The 15,985-nt window shown below is 34.7% G+C and overlaps 1 protein-coding gene across 1 annotated transcript; it reads right to left on the bottom strand.

The window, feature by feature from the left end:
- Window positions 1-1,632: 1,632 nt before the first annotated feature.
- Window positions 1,633-14,156, bottom strand: LOC145564000 (protein STRICTOSIDINE SYNTHASE-LIKE 7-like). The gene is made up of 5 exons (XM_081624367.1): window positions 13,674-14,156; window positions 3,408-3,464; window positions 3,113-3,363; window positions 2,691-2,823; window positions 1,633-1,916 (listed from the first exon to the last, which is right to left on the bottom strand). Exons 1-5 carry the CDS (start codon window positions 14,109-14,111, stop codon window positions 1,647-1,649), a joined length of 1,149 nt encoding a protein of 382 aa, XP_081480493.1. The 5' UTR covers window positions 14,112-14,156; the 3' UTR covers window positions 1,633-1,646.
- Window positions 14,157-15,985: the final 1,829 nt, after the last annotated feature.

Raw genomic sequence — 15,985 nt, 5'->3', positions numbered from 1 at the left:
CTTTTCATTTGTTATCATGACACAACTTTTAAAGGGTAAGAGAATCTTCTTTATTACTCTTAATATGTACGAGTAAGACAAAACATAGTCATATCGAGTGTTATTTGATTCGTCTTGATGAATAGTTTATTAATATTTAATTGTTATATTTTTCACTGTAAGCAACTAACGATATTTATGACCAAAATTTTGCATTGGTAGATGTATACAGTCAAAGTGAGAAGAACATTTGGGGACAGAAAAAGTAGCGAATATATTATTCCGATTCAAAAAATTTCAAAAATGGCATTTCGATGCCATATCCGATACTTTTCAAAATCGAATTTTCGAAATATTATATTATTATTTCAAAATTTTAAAACTTCTCATTTTTTTGGATATTTGAATCAATATTCATTACCTGATCTACAAAATTTGAAATCCAAAATATTACCCAAAGATGAAATTATAGTTCTAAGATTACTTATCCATACCATATATTTTACAACATAACCATATACATTTTTCATTTCAAACTAGTTGACACATGTCTTTTATCACGTTTTTTAGAGTAAAGATTTAATCGTAGATATTTCTAAATATATCAAAATACAAATTTTCATACGTGGCTGGCCATACCATGTGGCCAGCCACAATTTGTTTTTTAATTCAACACCACGTTCTCTCTCTCCCTCCTCTTTCTCTCTTCTTTTTTCTTCTGTTCTTCAATTCATCTTTTTCAATTAATTCCCCAATTTCTAGATTTTCTTCTTTTTAGGGATCCATCTTCAATCTCAATCAAATTTAATTTTTGGGAAAGTACCTAATTACGGAGTGGAGAATTGAGGAGTCAAAATTTAGGGTTCCATCTCCTATAAGAATGATGATGATGCTGCTGCTGCTGCTACTATTGTTGGTCGAGAATTGAGGAGTTGGAAAAATGGCGTTGATGATTCAGTCGCTGCTGAGAGAAAGCCACGGCCGCCGTCGTAGCCATTGTCGCCGAAGAAAAGGAAGAAGAAGATGAAGTTGTTGTGTCACGGCTGGTGAATTGCGATGTGATTGGTGGCGATTGGAGAACTGCGGTGGTCGTGTTGGTGGTTTGTCGTGTTGATGGCTGGAGGCGGGCGACTAGTCGTGATAGTGGTTGAAGGCGCACGGCTAATCTTGGGGAGATGGTTGATTGTTGTGGTAGTTGGAATTGGTGGTTTGGTGGCTGCTTTAGGGGTGGAATTCGTGGTTAGGCTAGGGGGTTACTAGGTCAAAGGTTACTAAGTCGATCAGGGGATACTAGGTCAAAGGTTACTAGGTCGATCAGGGGATACTAGCTTAGTTCAGGGGTTACTAGGTCGATCAGGGGATACTAGCTTAGTTCAGGGGTTACTAGGTCGGTCAAGGATTACTTGATCAGAGGTTACTAGGTTAGTCAGGGGTTACTAGCTCGGAGGGGTTACTTGGTCAGGGGATATTAGGTAAGTCAGGGGTTACTTGTGTGTTAACTGGCCGCACCGTGTGGGTACACACAAAACCTGCTGAAATCAAAATGCTCTTTCTAAAAAAAATATATATATTAAAAAGCAATTATTATTATTATAATGAAAACATTTTCAAGATGCACATTGTAATAAAACTAACAAAATCTCACACGGCTATATAGTTTTAACAGCTTATTTAGCAACATGTATAGCTAAATTAAGACGTAAGGTATGAGGAGCATGAAGTGAACCAACATACAAATAGTTTCCAATTTTATTTCCACCTGTGATCATTGTTAATTTTGGATCATAATAGTGAGCCACAAGATTTCCTTCCAAATCAACTACACCCAATCCTCCATTTTTCTCCATGTGTGGTCGACCAATATATCTTGTTATAATTGCCAATCCTTTTCTAATAAAAGGGTACCTCAACGCTATATCCCAATATGGCTTTGGTGACTGTTACAACATTTTAACAAACAAAATTTAGTATATATAGTACAAAATAAAGTATATAAAATGGGAAAACAAAGAAAATAAAAACAATAAGTACTCCTTATTTGAATAAATCTTTTTTTTTTTTAATGTAAGACGAAGGATCTTACTGAACTGATACCTCTCACAGGTTAAGTCGGCCCAACTTCGCAGGTTAAACTTGAAAGTAGAGGGGGAGGCTAAGGATTAAGGTCAAGGAATCCCCCTATTATATTCCCAAGCAAATGTAGTTGATGGGGCTTGAATTTGTGACTTTGAGGTCACAAGGTGAGCTCTCTTCCAACTGCTTTGCTCATTTGAATACTCCCTCCGTGTTTTTTTAAGTGTTACAATTTGACCGGCACATAGTTTTAGGCAATTTAATTGTCTTAAATAAAATAAGAGGTAAGTGGGATAGTTGGAGTAGTTGGAGTATTAAAAAATTATAAAAGAAAGATAGTGGGTTTAATAGTTTATTGAAACGTAATGAATGTGAGGAAAGATATAATAAAAAAAGTAGTATTGGGTCTGGGTGGGGATCATGAGAGGAGATAGATATAATATTTTAATACAACTTTTTGCTAAAAAAAAGGAAGTGTAACACTTATTAAAACACGGTCGAATTTGATAAGTGCAACACTTATTAAAACACGGAGGGGGTAAATTTAATTGACGCGTGCCTTTTATCATGTTTTTCAATACATAAATTCAATTGTAAACAACTAACACGTCTTATATCGTAAGGAGAAAGATCAATACCGTAGAAAATGCAACCCAGTAGTGGCCTTTGTCATCATATCGAATATTGTCAGGCATACCAGGCAAATTATCAGCAAAATGTTCCAATGTTCCTTGCTTTTCCACTTCCCGGATGTACTTCTTACATCTTTTCCTGTAATTACAAATGCAATGTGCAATTAAGCGACTCGAACTTCAAACACAATTTTTATGTACAATTTTCCTCACACACAAGATATCTACAATCTACATTTATCAAGTCAGTAAATCTATAACTCCATATATTTTACCTTAGTTTCACGTTACATGTTAAAGTTACACATGTGACAATTAATATCATACTATTAAATTGAACATGAGGCTTGCCTTCGAAAATCTTTCAAATAAATGGGACAATTTTAGTGAGACGAACAAATAAACTTTTAATGAACCACAAGACTTACATGACAGTCTCACAAAAGATGACCGACTTCTGATCAGCAGAGATTTGAACTCCATTAGCAAAGTAAAGATCTCGAACTAGAACTTTTGTTTCTTTGGTGATGGGATCAAAGCTCAACAAGCTTCCATGAGGCTTGCCTTCGAAAACGTCGAATATAAAATCGGGCAGGCCATATTTATAGGAAGCTTCTGTAAAATAAATCATCCCATCTTTAGCAACATCAACTCCATCAGTAAATTTTAATTTTCTGCCCTCTACTTTGTCGTAATCTTATAGTCCCTAATCTTATAATCAACATCAACTCCATCTGTTAAGAGCTCCACCTTGCCTTCTGCACTCACATTCAATAGTCCCTACCACACAACATTAAGCACATTATAATTAATTGTCGTAATCTTATATAGGGAGAAAATTGTTGGAAGACATGAAGAATTTATTTGAGGGCATAGAAGGTACTCGTATTGTGAATGCCTACTTTCGTGGTCTTTATTTGTTGTTCCATTGCATTTTTTTAGTCATATTTTACCAACTTTTGATCACAAAGTATCACTAAACTATAAAATAATATACACGGTTGGATCTTTCAATTTTTCTTATCTACTCTGTAGGTCTCTTATTTTGTACTCCAATTTTCTTTTTAGTCTGTTCCTTTAATTTTGTCCTATTATAATTTTGGACTTTTGCCTCATACTTTACTCTCACAACCATCGCATCAATCCCACTACTTTTCTCTCTATCACTATTTTCCAACCAAAAGTTAATTAGTCAAAGTAAAATTTGTAGATAATGTAAAAAATTACAGAAAAAATTTGGTAAAAATAATCTCAAATTTTGCCCGTTCACTCACTATAATCCCAACTACTGATTATTATTAAATAGGAAATATTGTCCGAAATAATCCGACATTTACTTCATCTGCCTAAAATAATCTCACCTTTTGATTATTTCTAATAATCCGACCTTATACTCAATCCGCTCCCAATGATCCAAAGTGACTTGAAACCGGCTAATAAGCAGGTTTGTGACTTGAAATTGTGTTGCACACGTATCACTACGTGATTGGTAAAAAATAAAAAAAAAAAATAAAACAAACAAGAAAAACTAATCCAAAAAATCATTGAAAAAAAAAAAAAAAAAAAACCACGCTATGTTCTCCGGCAGACCTACCACCAAATCACCTTTCCTACCCAGCCACCAACCGAAACCACCTTCTCTACCCAAGAACCCATCGAAACTAGCAGCAATAGGTATATGGGTGGTGCGTTTGCAAATTGAAGGAGGAGCAGCAGCAGTAGCGCTACAATTTCGGTGGTGTTGCAGGCTGGTGCTTAGGTCAGTGGTTGTTGAAATCGAGGAGGAAAAGGGAGGGGTGACTGGAAATGGGGAGGGGAAGGGAAGGGGTGGCCGAAATCGAGGCGTGGGGAAGGGAATGTGGCCGGAAAAGGGAGAAGGGAAGGGGGGGGCTAGGATTAGGACGGAAAAAGGGATTTTCGAGAGTTGGAGGATAGTTTTATGGCTGCTGGTGTTTCGAAACATTGTCTAGGTTCTTGGGGAAGGGACGGGATTGGTGGTTCAGGGGAGGGTGGTCAGGCGCGGCACCAGTGCTGGGAATGGGGTTCTTGGTGGTCGAAACCGCAGGGCCGGGGACTCAGGAGGCGGGCACGGTGGCCTGAGCAGCTAGTGGGTGGTTGTTTAAATATTATTTTTTATTTTTTCTTTAAAAAAATTAAAAACTCTTTTTTGAATTTTTTTTTTTTTACCAATCACAGGCCGCCTCATGTCTGGTAAATTGTTATAATCCCTCCATCTTAAATTATACGCAACGTTTTCACTTTTTTGCACTCTTCACACGTGCGCTTTGACCTTCTTTTTTAGCTATTATATGGAAGCCAATGTAACCATGTAAAGATGTTATTGGGTCTATTTTAATGTATAATTTCCTAATATAAACTTTTTATAGCTTGTAAGTATATAATAAAATATTTTGACGGTCAATCTTGTGCATTGATAAGTGTGTCCAGTCAAAATATTGCAAGTAAACTAGGACAGAAGGAGTACAAGTTACATGACTGGTTGGGACCATATTGAGAAGAATGGGTATAAAAGTCGGATTATTAAAAAATAATCGAAAGCTGGGATTCTTTAGGACGGATGTGACAAAGGTCGGATATTTCTGGGCAATTTTTCCTATTTAATAATTTAAATTTTAGGGTTATTCGCTTTTAAGTGACCAGTAACCTATAAAAGTGGTAATTTTTTTCTTGTTTAAGGAACATGTGTTACCACGTGGTTGATTGAAATTAATAAAAAAAAAAAAAACAGCTATCCCCCACGACCACCCTCCCCACCCTGCCGACAACCCCGTCTTCACCCCCCAATGCAAACTATCGGAATCTCCCCCGTCATCACGGCCCACCCATCAAAACCGCTCCCCCACCCTAAAATCCACCCACGATTCCCACCCTATCCCCTTAAACCACCCCTTCCTTTTCCCCTAACCCCGAAAACCACCCCTCACCCCTTCCCTAATGTCGCACAACCTCAAAAACAATGGTTCGACACCTGGGTAAAGGAGACGAGTGGTTTTTGGGGTTAAGGGGAAAGGAAGAGGGTGGGTTTAAGGGGTGGCAGTGAGAATCGGGGTGGATTCCGGGGAGGGGGCGGTTTTGGTGGGTGGGTCGTGGTGATGGGGAAGATTCCGGTGGTTTGTTGGGGTGAGGAGGAGGGTTGCTGGAGGGTGAGAGGGCTGATGTCGGAGGGGGTGGGGAAGGTGGTCGTGAGGGGTTGGCTATTTTTTTTCAGTTTATTAAATTTATTTTCAACCAATTACGTAGAGACACGTGTCTCCTATCTGTTATACCAGGTTAAGTTACCGGTTAGGAGCCATTAAAGCAAACAACCCCCAAAGTTTAAATTATTTAAATTTAATCGATGATTGAGATTATTTAATTCAAACAGCCAGGCAAAATTATTTGGGGTTATTTTTATAAATTTTTAAAAAATTAAAATGTATCTTATTCGAGACTATGAAATATATAAATCATTAATCTGTAATGTCTTAGCATGTAAATTGTACTTATATTAACTATTCCTTTTAAATAATTTATATCTCTATAAAATGGGTTCCCACTTTAATTTTAACTTTTTTCATTATTTATTTGCTCACATCCTTTATATACTTTTTACAAAAACTTCTACTGAAATATAATTTTCCACTTTCTCACAAAATTGTACTTATATTTCCTTCTCATGAAATTTAATTTTCCCAACTTCTCACAAAATTTAATTTACAGTGAAATTGGGATCTCACTTGCTTGGTATAAAATGGAACGCTTCTTATAGAAATGGAAAAAGGGCCTTCAGCTAGTTGTTCAACCTTGATTCTTAATTATATCAACAACCCTATATTGACCTATTTACGGGTATAATTCTTCTAGAACTTTGTGCTAAAAATGGTGTGTCATTTTTTTTTTTTTTTTTTGGACAGGGTAGGCAATGTTTATAATTAGACTAATAACAAACTAGGCTATCTTTATCTCTAATAACAAGTATTAGATTTTGGTTAGCCTTTACACTACAACTTACACAACTGTTCTCAATTACAATGGCTATTGGCTAATAGCCAATTCAAGGGAAAAACAACTGGCAATTTGGCATTAACACAAAACATTGATAAATTGAAATTACAACAATAACTAAAGCTAGTGTGTCAACTAAAATGGACAAATAGAATTAAGAGGTTATACTTTGAGGGTTAAAATATAAGCTCTTAATTCGAAAAGTTGCGAATTACAAATCGGATACACTAATAATCGTGCAATTTCCGAAATACTATAGAATTAATTTTAATTTTGATTTATTTTAATTTTGATTTAAATTTTTTTTAAGATGATGTAAATAACTCTCAATATTTTAAATAATTGGATCAGATATATTTTTTCAAAAAGGGGGTGTTAATTACCGCCAACAATTTTTATCAAAACCGCCAATATTTAAGGTGAATGGACATCAATACCCTTACTATATCCCTCGCCTTATCTTCCTCTTTCTCTTTTATTTTTTTTCTCTCTCATCACCCATAAGGGCCAAAACGACCACCACTTCCCAACCACCATCAACTACAAACAGCGGCTGTACATCGGAGGTGAAGAGAAGCGGCGACCGAACGTACGAGGTGGAAAGACAACGGCGGTGAGGATTGGAGGTGATGAACTTACATCACGGTGGTCGGAAAAACCAAATCGCCATCAACTAGCTCCATTTTTTTTTGGCACTCACCATAGCATGAAAAACCAATTGAACGTCATGGTAACTGATTTTGGACGCCGGTCAACCATTGTCAATCGACATGCAACACCGGTCACCCGAGATGGTAACCGGTTTTGGACGCCGGTATGGTCAACCAAAGCTAGGAAACGATTACCATCCCAGGTGATCGGTTTTGCGCGCCGGTTGTGATGGTTGGCGGATTTAAAAGAAAATCACCACCTTCCCGCCGGTGAGGGAAAGTGGTCGGTCGTTTTCCCGTTGATTTTTAATTGTATGTTGCTGGTTCTTTCGAGTTTTCAGCAACACAAATTCTGGTACCTCTTATATAATTGGTGGTTGTGGGCAGTGATGGTGGGTTGTTGTAGGCAGTGATGGTGGGTGGTGGTGGTCATGGTCGTGTTGGCGTGGGTGGTGGTCGTGGTGGCTGTGGTGGCGTGAGTGGTGGTGGCAATAGTGGTTGCTTTGTGGTGGTTGACGGTTGATTTGAGACTTGATGCACTTAGGAGAGAGAAAGCAAAGTGGAGATGAGTAAGGATAATTTTGTCCCTTAATCACTTTTGTTGACGGTTTGATAAAAAAACGTTAGCGGTATTTAGCAATCCACTTCAAATATCCAATTTATTTTGAATATTGTTCGGATATCGAACATCTAGATATTCAAAAACTAATATCCAAATATGTATCCAATAACCGAAATTTTATGACCGGAGACCGATCAGAAATTAATATCAAATCGTGTATTCTAAATTATTGGATTGTATACAGACCAATTATTCAAATCTTCATGTACTTTTGCTAGCCAAATCAAAATGTCAAAGTGCTTATCTCATTAATTCAAAAGAGGTTGCCACATAGTTGGTTCTAATTTGGTATGACAACCCATCTTACTTGCCTTAAATGATGTAGTTCGAATTAATGCGTAAACAATAGTACTTCTACTTCCTCTTTAAATTTAAGTGTTTAAGTTGAATTTGATTTGGTTAAATCGGATTTAAGTCATGCTAAATGACTGTATCATATAATTATCTAATTTGAATTTTAAATTTAATTTTATTGAATTGATTTCGGGCCAGATTAATCGGGCCGGTTTTTAACACCTCTACTCACATTTGTTGATAAATAACTTAGTCTCTAGACGTGTAAATCACACTATTTTTTTTATACTTTTTAAATTTAAATTAATGGATTACATTTGTTGAGAAATAACTTAGGGCCTGTTCACTTCAACTTAATTTCAGTTCAGCTTAGCTCCAATCACTTCAGTTCAGCTCCTAATTTCCTTCTCTCATAAAATATTTATTTCAACTCGGTTTAGTTCAGTTCACTTCAATTTAGCTCAAATCAGTTATATTTAGTTCAGCTCCAATTAGTTCAATTCAATTCTGTTAAGCTCAGTTCAGGAAATATAAAGAAACCCTTAGTCTCTAATTGTGTAAATCACACTATTTTTTTTTACTTTTAAAATTTAAACTAATGGAGATATGACACATGTAATATATTGGAATACACTTCTAAGAGTTTTAACAACAAAATATGTTCTATGTAAAATCAAAGTAAATCGTTTGTCTTTAGTATTGACGTATGTAATAATGTAAGTCTTGTAAGATAATGGAGTTAGCATTGACGTATGCAAGATAATGGATAAGGGCATAAGGGAGGTAATAATCCGTAATATATTACTAAGTACCCTTTTTTACCAACCATACTTAGCTAATTGCACAAATTTTTCCCACTTCATCACTATATCTTTCCGATACATATTATAGTCATGATAATATTTGTAGCATATTAGGATAATATTTGTATATATTCTGTATCTTTATTGTACTAGGTTACGAGTATTATAAAACTTTATTATATATATATATATATATATATATATATATATATATATATATATATATATATATTGAATAGAAGATTTTAGAGCGTGCAGGTATGGGCTCTTGCAAACCTGCAGCTATTCCAGTTGACACTAAGTCCAAACTTAGTGCAGATGTCGGATCACTTTTTCAAAATCCTACTTTGTATCGTAGTTTAGCAAGTGCTCTTCATTATCTCACCTTTTCCCCTTTATTATGCGGCGTCTTTTTCTTTGACTGTTGACTTACTATTGAAAATTATGTGTTGAATTACTCATTCTGTCGAGAAGTTTACTTTTCTTAGGTGAAGGATTTGTATTAGTATTTAGTACTAGAAGCCTTATGTAGTCAAAAGCTTTCATTATAAAGGCAAGGAAGAGTCATATAAGAACACGAGAATTGGATGTACAACTGTAAACACTTAATGAGTATAAAAAGGAAAGGTATACAATAACTAATGGTGTCCATGTCATTGGGATATAGGAATATAGGATCATAGCTAGGACTCTAGAAGTGTAGTAACATGATTCTATCAGATAAATTTGCTAAATATACTTCTATAGCTAATATACATCACGGATTGTCGATGTTTTCATCATCCTCATTCTTCATCCATCTATCTATAAATATAACTAAAGTAACAACCGCTGACATCATCCCCTATTTAAATTGTACAGATGTCAAGTTGTGGTGAAAAAATTTCCCGCCTAAATCAATTGCTGACATCATATTTTTATTTTTATTTTTTGAAACCTTCTTATTTTTTTACCTTAAATTATTAAATTATATATACGGAGTATATTTTTGGCCGATTTTGAGCAGTTTGTTCGTAGCCTTATGTCCTTAAGTAAGACCTTTCTTTCCTAACCTAGGGGTTATTATACATATCCTTAGGTTATTGCCTAGCCGTCATAATCATTAGTTGAGTGATTATTAAGAAATCTGAGAGTCTTTTGTACTGTATTTCTCATTTGTGAATCATGACATAGATAACATTAGATATCTGAGAGACAATCAATCTATTTTTTTGTGATTGGTCTCAAATCTGTTCTAACTCTGCATTCTGTTTTCCCCAAGATCAATACAGCTATTACTCTCGCCTGCCCGTGGACGTAATCAGTGCATTGTTGGTGAACCACGTAAGTTTGTGTATTTTTCTTGTTAATTTTACATTCAATATTTGTTCTTTTTTCCATCTGTTATAACACACTATTAACCAAACTCTCATTTGCACATGTTAGTTAGTTTGTGATATATGATATGTTAAAGATTCTATAACTTAGGTTATTTTGTTATTAGGTTTAGAGATGCTTGATTGAGTTTATCAATCATGCATGGTTACTATAAATAGTAGTGGTACAACTAACTTGCAAATATAATAAAATCAAAATTATGAAAGTATCCATTATACTTCGTAACAGACAGTGGCGGACCCACATTGGTGTCTCCTGAGTCATGTGACTCACCAGTGAGGGAAAAAAATTAAGTTTAATTTTTTTAAAAAAATACAAAAGAAAAATAAAGAAAGGAAGGAAAATGTCTGAGTGTGTGACTGACTCTCCTCTCCCCTCCCCTCCTTTTTGATTCTCTTTTCTCTCTCCACCTTTTCTCCTTACTCTCTCTTTCTCTCTCCTCCTTACTCTCTCTTTCTCTCTCTTTCTCTCTCTTATGTTTTGCTAGAATATATGATTTTCTTTTGACTCTTTTATTAATTATCATGCTCAATTATACTGGCTCTTTTATTAATTATCATGCTCAATTATATTGGCTCTTTTATTAATTATATTGGCTCTTTTATTAATTATCATGCTCAATTATATTAACTCTTTTATTAATTATCATGCTGAATTATATTGGCTAGCCAGTGAGGATTTTCTCACTTCACATTAACCCCAACTTCAAACTAATGCAAAAAAATTTAATCCTCATACCAAGCTCCGTTGAAATCAATTTATCACTTTTTATGTTTCATTCTATCTGTTATTTTATGATTCCATGAATTTCATTTTTAATTTGTTGAATTACGTAGTGGAACTTACAATTGGTTGTCGAAATTTTTTCTTGAGTTTTGTTGTTTTAAAACTCAATATAGTGGTTTTTTTTTCCTTTTTTTTTTTTGGGTTTTTGTTTAGATGTGTCTTTATCAATCTGGGGTTTTCTTAATTTGGTCTTTTTGGATCATTCTTGACTGATGGAAAAAAGTTCAGGTTTGTATCGAATTTTGGTTTTCACCTGAATTGGTAGGAGATTTGACATATGCTATATTGTTGAAATTAATTGAGATTTTTTATTGAATTTTGGGTACTATTAGGGAGTTAGAGTAGGGTTTATAATTTTCCCCAATTAGTGTTTATTTGATGGCTAATCAAGCGGAAGATTTGATGAATTTGGACTTAATTTAGGGTCTGGTACTTTCCCGTCACTTGTGGACGGGCCTATCATTAGGAGAATTGAAAAACGTTGTTGGGTAGGAATCACCTTATCATGTTACGGAGGTTCTTAAGCAATGAAATACGCATCGGTGGTGTTGAATCAATAATTCAATGTGACTTACAGGCTCGAAAATCTTGCATCCACCACTGGTTATAGAAACTATATATAGAATATATACACATGTGCATACTTATAACTTCACAAGTCATAAATATTTATAACTAATGAAAAGTTGACACAAGACACATAGTTGCACAAGCCTACAACGTTAATCATCTAAAAGGACATGACATATCATTATGATTAGAAAACGATTTTTTGACTTTTACATTTTACCATAAAAAAATAAAAAATAAAAAATAAAAAAATTTACCACTAAAAAAATTTCTAAAAATTATTTTTTACCACATACCGTCAAGAAAACCGTTAAATCTAACGGAATTTTAAAAAAAATTCTTCGATTTTCGTGCGCAAAACATGTTTTCAAAGGTTTAGGGGGGGTATTTTGGTTCTTTGGGTCCAATTTGAGGTCAGAATTGATAAATAGTTATCGAAAATGCCTCGTTTTACGTGTTTTACGCAGATCGAGGTATTTTTAAACACATTAAAGGAAGTATTTTCAATCATTTTTTGTCAATTCTGACCTCAATTTGAATCCAAAAGGCCTCTAAAACCACTAAACATCATGTGTTTGGCACGAGTTTTTCGTTAGAATTTTGACGACAGATGATAAAAAATAATTTTTAATTTTTTTTTTGTGGTAAAATAAAACTTTTAACAATTTTGATAGTAAAAAACAATTTTTTAATTTTTTTAATGGTAAAAGTCAAAAAATCCATTAGAAAACAATAAATTTTGTAAATTTAGTGATGTTTATGTTTTCATTTTTCAAAGCACGTGTAAAAAACGAGAGGTTGTATTTGTAATGCAGAGAACTAGCTACTTCGTACGACCGTACGCAATACAGAGTAATATTTATGCTACTTTAAAAATATTATTATTATTATTTTATTTTATTTTTTATTTTGAGAAGATACCATTTAAGCTCGAAGGAAATGGATATTAGATTTTGGTAGATATTTCATATGAGGTTTTGAAAATTTCATAATAGATGTTAGACATACTAATCTAGTGGAATTATATACTACGTACATTATTTAGGAAATTCCGTGTATTTAGGGTCTGTTTACATTTACTTAATTTCACTTGAGTTGAGTTCAGCTTCAGCTTCAATCAGTCAAGTTCAGTTCAGCTCCTAATTTTTCTCTCTCATAAAATATTTATTTCAGCTCAACTTAGTTCACTTCAATTCAGTTCAAAGTGTCCAAATTCATTATTTAACTTTTAATTCAACTCTTACTTTTTAAGTAATACTTGTAAAATACAATATTCATAACATTTACTTCATATATATATATATATATATATATATTCCCAAAGTAGTTCTAGTTCCAAAATAAACATCTTTATATACTACACCGTAATACACTAGTAAAGATATTAAGTTATGATTTTTAGATACCGTAAAAATAAAAACGGTGCAAACATCAAGGAGAGGAGGAGAATAATTTTTAAAACATTTTTCAGCTCATTTTCAGAGAAATCAAATTAAATATTATCATATTTCAAATTATTTGCAATAAAAGTACTCTCTTGTGTCCAAAGCTTTAATCCTTTTAGTCTAATTTAAGTCCCAAAATGATCGACTCATTTGTATTAAAATACCCACCAATTTACAATAATATTTGTGCAAAAGTAGTTTTTTCATATATAATTTTGTTTTTTCATGTATTTTTAATACTTTATCTCTCTACTTTTTTTACAAACCTCATGTAAATTTATGTTTTCAATATGTTTTTATTTTCTTTTATTTAATTTTCTTAATAACCGCAAAATCAACCCAAAAGAGTGAAAGTTTTAAAAACGGAGGGATTAGAAAATATCTAATCATTTCAAATAAGAACTCTATCATAACTCATGAGTTTAAGAGTAACGTACCTGAAAAGGATCCGCAACAATAAGCTCGTTATTCAACCCAACAGCAAGTCCCAGAGGTCGACCACCAATAAAAACCCAATCATCAACCACCGAATCATTCACCCTGACTCGCTTAATCCACCCATTAGAACAACCTGTGTATATAATCTTTGAAATCGGATCAAAAGCGATATCCTCGGGTCCAACCAATTTTCCAACACCGATGAACTCAGCACCTTCTAGCAGGTTGTTATTGACTCGGGCCGCCACCATCTCCGGCTTACTTAGCTCGTGTAGAGGTAACTCAGCCGGTTCGAGTGGGTCTAAGTGATACATAAAAATTGCGATGAATACCGGGGATAAGAATATGAGGATGAAGGTGTAGTATGAGCCTAACATGGTGGAGTTTCGAGGAGATGGTTGGGTTGAGTTGTTGAACGACGTCGTCTCTTCTTCCATATTTTTTTTTGGTCGACTGTGATGAATTTAGAGTAAAAGACAGATAAAAACTCAGTGTCAGTTATTTTGATTTAAGAGTTTATGCTTATCTCGACTACTTGAAAAGGCGGTTATGAGCAACACAAAGGGCATGGGCCAAGTGGAACGTAGACACCTACTACACAAAGGACAAGGACAAGCCCATTCCGAGGAGGACATGACTTTGTTAGTATTAAACAATACCCGATTGTTATTGTGAGAAATTTGCTGAATATGAAACAATGTACTTGAGAAGCCATTTCACAAAAGGGCTAAGCCCATAGCCCCATATATGCTCGGCCCGGCCAAATCAAGTTAAGCAGTACCTACCCTCCAAAGGACCCTCCTAGTGCTGTGTTAATCCAAGTGTTTTTGCTCCAAGCATGATAGCAAACAATCCACTTCCTATTTAGTGAGGTAATTCCGATAGAGCCCGACATTTCGCCCTTTCTCTACTTGGATATACTCAAAATATCTCAACGTAGGCTTGGCAATCCAGTCAAGTTCCAACCCTACTCTGCCCTCATCCAAGGAAAAAATTTGCTCCGTGTTGGACTTCGTTAAACTAATCCGATTCAAGGATCGGGGTTAGATCCTACAAAAAAATCCGAGAAAATAACCGACTTCGAGTTTAGTTGGTTGTCGCTATTGTACTAGTAATTTACTATGAGTTTTATGATATTTTTGTAATAATGTAGACAATTTAACAAGTAAAGTCTAATGTTTGCTTTGTTTTATTTGGATTTTTATTATTATTATTGTTATTTTTAGTGGAATTTGTAAAATTGTCAATTCATTATAAATATTTTTTAAGAAATTGAAAAAAACAAAGAAATTCAGAGTCGAGTCGGAGTCTAAGGATGTATAATAAAGTCGGATCGGATTCAGAGTAGGGTCGGAGTCGAATTTAGCATAATTCGCTCCAAATTCAACCCACTCCCAATCTTGCCAAGTTGTCATCCCTATTTCCACGCCTTAGTGTTTGGTTGAATCCTATAAAATGAGATGCATATGAGCCAAATAGGGTTTCATCATATCATATAAAATAAAATAAACATTTAATAAAAAAAATATAGGAAATTTTGTAAAAAAAAAAAACCACCTCCAAATATGTCATTTTTCTAAATAACTACACTGTTTTTTTTACGAAATTAAAAAAAAAAAAAAAAACCTTCAAAACACAAAACCAGCAGGATTCACCACCTCATTGCTTATTCTGGCCAATTATCCGACTTAAGGTCCACGTGTCATCACCATATTGGTCAGAAATAATAAAATTGTAAAAAAATATTATAGTAAATTAAACAATTTTTTTTTAGAAATAAAAAAAAAAACCAACCACCTTCTAGACCACTCCCACTCCCACTCCCACCCCAACCAACCACTACCCTTGCCGACAAACCCAACCAAGCCCCTATCCCTGCTCGCGAACCTCACCAAGGCCCTACCCTGCTCGCAAAATCCCAGCCGGTCCCCCATCACTGCCGCAAAACCCCCTCCCCCTCCATTAAAGTCTTCGCAAGTTCTTTCAAACACATTCCTTTTCTAAGACTTGTTACCTTCTCCACTACTAGATGACCCAGATTGAGGGTGTTCTTCACGACAATTTGTAATCAATCAGAAGCTGCTTAACATTAGATCGAATCTCGACCCCAATAATGAGATTGTTCTCGTTTGCAAGGAAATCGTAGAGGGGTTTTGGGTAGTGATTGGTTGTTGGCGTTATCGTGTGTGGTGTTTAAGGTGGAGACGAGTTGTCGTTGCCGCGGCATCACATAACCCCCCCACCCCGAAACTATATACCCTAAACCAAGGAGGGGAAGGAAAGGGGGCCGGAAAAAGAGATGAGAAAGGGA

The sequence above is a fragment of the Chenopodium album genome, chromosome 10, assembly GCF_948465745.1.
Source record: "Chenopodium album chromosome 10, dcCheAlbu1.1, whole genome shotgun sequence".
NCBI lineage: Eukaryota > Viridiplantae > Streptophyta > Magnoliopsida > Caryophyllales > Amaranthaceae > Chenopodium > Chenopodium album.
This window is presented reverse-complemented; position numbering and strand designations above follow the sequence as displayed.